General features: G+C 43.2%; 1 protein-coding gene across 1 annotated transcript; it reads left to right on the forward strand.

The window, feature by feature from the left end:
* The first annotated feature begins 1,137 nt into the window (after positions 1-1,137).
* tcf21 (transcription factor 21) lies at positions 1,138-5,778 on the forward strand. Its single transcript, XM_078400221.1, has 2 exons — positions 1,138-1,760; positions 5,318-5,778. The coding sequence occupies exons 1-2, from the start codon at positions 1,161-1,163 to the stop codon at positions 5,405-5,407; spliced, it is 690 nt and encodes a 229-aa protein (XP_078256347.1). The 5' UTR covers positions 1,138-1,160; the 3' UTR covers positions 5,408-5,778.
* The last annotated feature ends 2,961 nt before the right edge of the window (positions 5,779-8,739 follow it).

The raw sequence follows: 8,739 nt of genomic DNA on the forward strand, positions 1-8,739 counted from the left end.
CCCGACACCGGATGGGAATTTCATGAAAAATCCCAGTAATACAAAATGTCACCATAAAATGTGACAATTAATTGGAATATTGTGAAGCTGTTTTCTAAAATACGGTGGACTTTTCTAATCCCCGGTGGGTTGGGGGACAGGTTGCGGGAAGGGGGGGGGGGGGGGGGGGGGGGGGAGGCTGGTGGAGGTTATATTTAATTGGGGCCTTTCACGGCCTCAAGATTTCCTTAAGCACTTTAAAGTCAATGGTATCACAAAATGCTGGAGTAACTCAGCAGGTCAGGCAGCATTTGGGAGAGAGGGAATGGGTGACGTTTCGAGTCAGACTGAAGAAGGGTCTCGACCCGAAACGTCACCCATTCCCTCTTTCCTAGATGCTGCTGAGTTACTCCAGCATTTTGTGATACCTTCGATTTGTACCAGCATCTGCAGTTAAAGTCAATGGAGATTTTTGAGGTTAAGGTCACAATTGTGATGTTGAAAATGTGGAAGCCAAAATCTATAAACGCCAACAGTTTAATAACCATTTCATTAGTGTTTTTGTGTGCTTTAAAAAAAGTAATTTGCAATGCATCTTACCCGGATGTGTTAACATGCCGTCTAGTTATGTCGAACTAGTCAAAAATATCACTCTATTCGGATGGGCCTTTCTTTAAAAGACGACAGTCTATTTACAAAAAGTGTCACCATAAAATATGACAATTAATTGGAATTTTATTGAAGATTTCCAATTAATTGTCACATTTTATGGTGACATTTTGTATTACTGGGATTTTTCATGAAATTCCCATCCGGTGTCGGGGGTTACAAGCGGGAGAGTGGGGTTGAGAAGGAAAGATTGACAAGCCATGATTGAATTGCCGAGTAGATTTAATGGGCCGAATGGCATAATTCTTCTCCTAGAAATTATGAATTTATGAATTTGAACTACACCAAAAAAAAACTAGGTGTCTATAAATATCACAGAATCTAGATGCAATTGCTAAATGTTTTCCAGTTTTTGTTTTATGTACTAACCGCAAAAATAATTCGCGGTTTCTGTAAAGTTTCATGGACATTATTCTGACTGAGAATCACGCACTACCAGTGCTTGTCAAAAGCTGGCGGCCCCTCCTCTCTTACCCTGGGTCCCGCCTCCGGAGAAGCGAGATAAATTGTGGATGTCGCATGCAGATCGCAGGGTCTTCAATCAAACTGAGTTAAGGAATTCATCCCGGCTGAAGAGCGCCACATTCCTAACTTCCTCGCTGCCTTCTCGGTCATTAAGTCCCAATTTGCAGGAGATCGCGCCGATAACCATGTCCACTGGGTCCGTTAGCGATGCAGAAGACATCCAGGAAATGGACGTGCTGGGCACGGAGGAGGAAGGCGACGCTTTAAAGGGGAAATCCAGCAAGGAGTTCTGCTCTTCCAACGACAGCAACGAAGACAGCTCCAACAACGAACACGAGTCGCCCAAAAAGGTCAGGGTGGCTTCGGGAAAGAGACGCAAGGCGAGCTCCAATAAGCCCCCTCTGAATGGAGTGACCCAGGAAGGGAAGCAGGTTCAACGTAACGCAGCTAACGCCAGGGAGAGGGCCAGAATGAGGGTACTCAGCAAAGCCTTCTCCCGCCTCAAAACCACCCTGCCCTGGGTCCCGCCAGACACCAAACTCTCCAAACTCGACACCCTGCGGCTGGCGTCCAGCTACATCGCACACCTGAGACAGGTCCTAGCCAATGACAAGTACGAGAACGGCTACATTCACCCAGTGAACCTGGTAACAACAATCACTTTTGCTCGAACGCACATCTTTTCGCGTGTTTTTTTTGGCTGCGGTACACGCGCGCATGTGTCTAAGCGTCTATGTTTCCCTTCTCTCCTGAGATGCTGTTTGGCCCGCTGGGTTACTCCAGCATCTTGTGCCTATCTTCAACCTATCGTGCCCAGGTTGAGTGGAGGATTGTATTTTGTGCGTGCGTGAGTTTGACTGTTGATCTTTGTATGTACGCGTGTTTGCGAAGTGGATTCTGCAGATGTATGCACGGGCGAGGCTGTGAAAGTTTGCTTACTTCTAAGTATTCTATTATTTGTACGCGTGTGAAGTAACAAATAATGTCTGAAGAAGGGTCCCGACCCAAAACGCGTCTGCCCGTTCGTTCTCAGAAGCTGTCTGGCCCGCTGAGTTCCTCCAGCTTTTGTTTTTTTGTTCAAGTTAACAGCATGTGTGTGCTTGTACGCTTCCGTGTATATTTGAGAATTTGTGTGTGTGGGTGTGAATGTGCCAATGAATGAATTATTTTATATATTTGTGTAAGTCTGCGTGAATGCATTTCTATGTGAGTAAATAAATGTGCGATGATGTGAATTACCGCGTGCTTGTCAGTGTTTGTGTTTGTGTGAGCTTTATACGAACGTCGTTGCTGAACGTACGATGGATGGTACGCGAATCAACTCGCAGAGCCCATTATCAATAAATCAGTCCCGTGTGATCAGATCAACAAGCAGTTTTGTGTTTATAAAACTGCCCAGACGGTCACAGATAAGCACGCCGCGCTTCAACCTTTAAACGGACAACTCTGAAATAATAACCCACCGAATTAAAACGCCCGCTTCCTTTTACGAGTAAGAATTTATTGAAAATGTGTGATCAGTTAAAAATAAATAAATCTCTAAATGCATCTATCGAAAGTTAGAATCTTTACTTAAGGTAAGCGAATACACTTTGTTTCACACGTGAAGGTAAAGAAAAACGTTTGGCAAACTGGGGAGATTTAAAAAAGCAGTTTATTGCTGGAGTAGGAAACAAAATATGGAGTTGTCTCATTGAATGGGAGCAGAAGCCCAGGTTAAACTCCAACTCCACCATGCCAATCTTTATACAAACGCCTAACCCGATAGCTCCATGTAGAATGTAGTGTATTTTAAAAAAAGATCTTATTTGCTGGTTAGTCGTAAATCATTTTAATTAAAGGCCGTCGAGGAGATGCAATTAATATTACAGCTCGCAGGGTTTAACTATAAATCTTTGTATCTCTCTCGCCCTGAAACACCATTGTTTTACTTTATATCTTAATTAAAAAATAGTATTTAACTCGCCATACCGCTTCGGTACAGTATTTTCAGCTTTTGCTGATTTTCCAAGTGGTCAGTGGATTTAAAAAAAAAAGTAAGTGGCGATCTTGTGAAACTTCCTGCATTATTTAGGAAACTGAGTTCAGACAAAAAAACAGTTTGATATTTCGCAAATCTATTTTACTTATTTTCTTTGCTTTCAATTATTATTCACTAATTAAGAACAAAGAGTGCTTAGGTGTGAAAGTAATAATAATCCCTTTAAATAATTGCTTACTTGAAGAAACTGTATATTCTCAGTTTCTAACGCCGCAAGAGGCACACCATCTTTAAAATAATAACAAAATCTGGTGAAATAATTTGAGCACTTTCACATTGACCAAGGAAAAAAATCTAAAGAGAAAATGCTGGAAATCTCTGCGAAAATTATACACATTATACACTTATAGAGTAAGTCCATATTTAAAAGTTGCTGCTAAAGTTATCACTGATTTTTGATTACTAAGCCTTTGGTTTTTGGTACTATAGAGTTTTAATTTTAATGTTAGAAGGCATTATAGTTGATAGGTGGGGCGCACATCAAGACTGGTGTATTTCATATATTTCCATTGAATAACTCTATTCCCGATAGAGAAATTAAATTCGAACATATTTCCATTTGAAATATCTTAACTAATTGCGTGAGGTACATTCTAGATATTTTAAAACACGATTTTATTGAGATAGCTGGAGGATTGAAATTCGTGGGGTTTTCAATGGGGTTTGCGACTGCTTGGAACTCATTTTAATAACAACGAAAATAGATCAGATACTTTCTGATTCTTTCAGAAACTCTGACTCTTTCAAATGTTGGAAATGTTACCACGAGATCCGTGGAAATAACAGCGAATTTAAACGGCCTGTTTTGATATATTGAGTGGAGTTGTTGTCTGCCAAAGCATTTACAAACAACTATTTCAGAAAGTACATGTGCATTTATTTTTTCGTGCAAAGAGGAAAGCCAGAAAAATAAATCCACACAAATAGAATGGACCAATATTTGGATCTGCATTTCTCATTACAAAGATAGACACAAAAATCTGGAGTAACTCAGCGGGACAGGCAGCATCTCTGGAGAGAAGGAATGGTCGAGACCCTTCTTCAGAGTAGTCAGGGAAAAGGTAAACGATAGATATAGACGATGATGTAGAGTGATAACGAACAATGATTGAAAGATATGCAAAAACGTAACGATGATTAAGGAAACATGCCATTGTTAGCTGCTTGGTGGGCTCTCGTCGCAAAGATTTAATAGGAACCTGAGGAGTAACTTTTCCAACCCAAAGGATGATGGGTGTATGGAAAGAGCCACTGGTTGTGGTAGTTGAGGCTGGTACGATCGCAACGCTTAAGAAACATTTAGACGGGTACATGGATAGGACAGGGTTGGGGGGATATGGGCCAAACGCAGGCAGGTGGGACTAGTGTAGATGGAACATGTTGATCGGTGTGGGCAAGTTTGGCCGAAGGGCCCGTTTCCGCACTGTAAGACTCTATGGTCAATAATAGTGACTAGTGACATTTTTGAACAAGGGGAATAGTGTTATTTTAAATGCGTTTAAAGACCATAACAATAACCCATACTGCAGTAACATCAGAATTCTCAGACTGTTTCATTAACTTTATCCCCCCAATAAAAATAGTTAGTTCTGTTTGTTTCAAAGCTATCTGATCTACCAAGGGAAACGATGGCGTGAGATAGAAATAGCAGAATGACATCGACAATAAACACGCTTGACTTTCTTGGACTTTACTGGACTTAAATCCTGTACTAAACGTTTTTCACGTTATTCCCTTAATCTTGTACTCTGTAAACGGCTCGATTCACCCAGAGAGATGTGAATCTGTGGAATTCTCTGCCACAGAAGGCAGTGGAGGCCAATTCACTGGGTGTTTTCAAGAGTGAGTTAGATATAGCTCTTAGGACTAACGGAATCAAGAGATATGGAGAAAACGCAGGAACGGGGTACTAATTTTGGATGATCAGACATAATCATATTGAATGGCGTTGCTGGCTCGAAGGGCCGAATGGCCTAATCCTGCAGCTATTTTCTATGTTTCCATGTTTTTTTTATCATGTATTGTCCTTCCGGTGACTGGTTAGCACGCAACAAATGATTTTCACTGTACCTCGATACACATGACAGTAAATTAAACTGAAAATCGACTTGATTTCTGTTGAAAGAGAACAAGCACTCATCAACATTTTCTCTTCCATTTCAGACATGGCCGTTTATGGTCGCGGGGAAGCCGGAGAGTGAACTCAAAGAGATTGTGAATGCTGGTCGCCTGTGCGAGACGACAGCGTCGTGACTAAAATATATATAAAGAAGCAGTTCGCATAATGCCGGAGGAAAATCCAAAAGCCATCGAGAAAGAAAGACCACTAAACTGAGGAAGGAACCGTGGACACCTTGTGCGTATCTGTAGCCCGGCACCATCCATCACTGGCCAATGTTCCTTTACACTCAGCGCGTCGACATCGTCCCAATGCTTTGCTGGTCAGAGTACGAAAGGGATCTTTTACGTCTTCATTTATAACAGTGATCAGACTTTAATATTGTCCCGAAAGACATTATAGGTACGTTAAATTTCAGAGCTGACTTTGATAGTCAAATGCTGTGTAAGGAAGCATCACATTAAAAAAAAAAAATATATATATATTTTTTTTCTTTATCCGCAGGTCTTTGGAAATTTTGTAAATAAAAGTGTGCTTTATATTTAAACCGCTGTGACCGTGTGGGCATGTGTGACATTCTGCCGTCTCTCTCGCTCTGTGCAAGTGCGCTGTGACACTGTGCTGATTGATTGCCCCGCGCTTTGCTTGTATCGGACCCCCGAACCTCGACGATCGAGGCGACAGAGTGACAACAGTAACGATTTGTTTATTTCATCCACTGAAAGGATAAGCAAGAGATAGCTCGAGTTAGTTGAGCCAGGGCTCAAAGAAAACAAACATCCCGAGCTGGCTGATCGCTGGAGTTTAGGACCAATGTTGACCTCGTGAAAAAAAACAAAAAAACACAACTGCCGGAGAACTAAGTTGAGATGCTCCGTCATCACGCAAGCAAATGCAAGCATTTCAGGCATGGGACTTTGGAAACAAAAGGAAACTCTGTAGGTGAAGGAACAGCACCTCGCATTTCGCTTGGGCAGCTTGCAACCCAGCGACATCAACCTTGATTTCTCTAACTTCAAGTAACCCTTGCTTGCTCTCTCCGTCCCTTCCACACCCTAGTTCTCCGACAGGTATCACTGTCCTGATTAATTTTACTGATTGTATAAGAAGATAACTGCAGATGCTGGTACAAATCGAAGGTTTTTATTCACAAAATGCTGGAGTAACTCAGCAGGTCAGGCAGCATCTCGGGAGAGAAGGAATGGGTGACGTTTCGGGTCGAGACCAATCTTCCGAGATGCTGCCTGACCTGCTGAGTTACTCCAGCATTTTGTGAATTTTACTGATTGTTTGCCTCGTTGTCACCTTCCCCCCAGCTAACAATGAATCATTCTACATTTCCTTGAGCAGTGTCTGCTTTGATCTGTCGTTTTCACACCCTACCCTTCCATATCTCGAGTCTCCCTCTCCCCTGACTCTCAGTCTGAAGAAGGGTCTCGACCCGCATTATCACCCATTCCTTCTCTCCAGAAGTGCTGCCTGTCCCGCTGAGTTACTCCAGCTTTTTTTTGTCTATCTCTGGGTGTTAGGATTTCCCCAGCTCTAACGCCATAGGTACTGGGAGCAATCGTCTAATGTTTGGTTTCACGAAGAGATTAAATTCTATAGGACTGCTTACTGCTTCGATAAGTGTTTCCTCAGTTACATTTTCTTTATATAGCTGATATCGAGCCTGCATAGATTATGAGAGACAAAAGTAACTGCAGATTTACACAAAGTGTTGGAGTAACTCAGCGGGTAAGGCAGCATCTCTGGAGAAAAATGATGGGTGACGTTTCGGATATGGACCGTTCTTCAGACTCCAATCTCGCAGCGGAGTAGACAAAATGTGCAGAAAGGAACTGTAGGTGTTGGTTTATACCGAAGATGGCCACAAAGTGCTGGAGTAACTCGTCGGGTCAGGCTGCACCACTGGTGAAAAGGATGGGTTGACGTTTCGGGTCGGGACCTGAAGAAGTTCTTATTTTTTTTACACAAAGTTATTGCAGATATCGGTTTACCGAAAAAACCCCACAAAGTACTAGAGCATCTTAGTGGGTCAGACAGCATATCTGGAGAGAATATAGGCATATCCATGTCCTCTCGAGATGCTGTCTGACCCGCTGAGTTACTCCAGCACTTTGTGTTTTTGTAACATTACGAGATATCACTGTCTCAGTCTTGATAATTCTCAGCGAGGTCGGTAAAAGGCAGCAGCTCTAACTTTGGGGATGAAAACATGGTTTATTAAAAAATAAAAACAGGGGGTGGTGGTGGTGGGGGGGAAGCAGGCCACACTGCAGCCGTGGAAAGAGGAACAGTCAATGTTTCCAATCTACGAAATCTGTAGGAACTGCAGATACTGGTTTACACCGTCTGAAGAAGGGTCTCGTCCCGAAACGTCACCCATTAACTTCTATCCAGAAATGCTGCCTGTGCCGCTGAGTTACTCCAGCATTTTGTGTCTATTTTCGAATCTACGACTCTTGGCAACAGACCCCCTGAATCCGACTGCATCGGGGTACTGTTTGAGAATGATCAGCCATGGTCACATTGAATGGCGGTGCTGGCTCGAAGGGCCGAATGGCCTCTTCCTGCACCTATTGGCTATTGTCTATTGACATTACGGGAGCACAGCATTAGGGCTGAGTTTCGTCCGTTGCCCCCTTTCCCGGCTTCGTACTGCTACTCCATCCGGCAAGCAAGCAGAATCACATCGGCGACAATACATTTACACATTCACCAGTAATAACACGCTATCAGAGAAGAGGATCGGGAGCGCAAATGTGGCGAGCAAAGAGGGAGAGAGAAAGAAAATATGGGGTTGCATGCAACGGAGCACAGTCGTCACATATTCCTTCTCTCCTGAGATGCTGCCTGACCCGCTGAGTTACTCCAGCATTTTGTGTAGGAAAATAACTGCAGATGCCGGTACAAATCGAAGGTATCACGAAATGCTGGAGTAACTCAGCGGGTCAGGCAGCATCTCAGGAGAGAAGGAATGGGTGACGTTTCGGGTCGAGACCCTTCTTCAGTCTTCAGTCTGAAACGTCACTCATTCCTTCTCTCCTGAGATGCTGCCTGACCCGCTGAGTTACTCCAGCATTTTGTGATACCAGCATTTTGTGATACAATCATCATATAGAATGTCATCAATTCAAACCACTCTGGTGTCATCCAGACGGTGTGAATGGAACCATCTGCAATTACCATATGTGCCCCACCCCGGCTAGTAACAGAACGACATTGCCGAAGACTTGATGTGTAGGAGGGAACTGCAGATGCTGGTTTACACAGAAGATGGACGCAAAAAAACGCTGGAGTATCTCAAAGGGTCAGGCAGCATCTCTGGATAAAAGGTGACGTTTCGGATCGAGAGCCTTCTTCAAACTGACAATCAGGGGGAGAGGGAAACTAGAGACGTGGAAAGGTACAGAACAAATCAGAGCCTTGACGCGGGTACTTGCTCAGCCTTTCACTCGGGGAT

Source organism: Rhinoraja longicauda, chromosome 5 (assembly GCF_053455715.1).
Source record: "Rhinoraja longicauda isolate Sanriku21f chromosome 5, sRhiLon1.1, whole genome shotgun sequence".
Classification (NCBI taxonomy): Eukaryota; Metazoa; Chordata; class Chondrichthyes; order Rajiformes; family Arhynchobatidae; genus Rhinoraja; species Rhinoraja longicauda.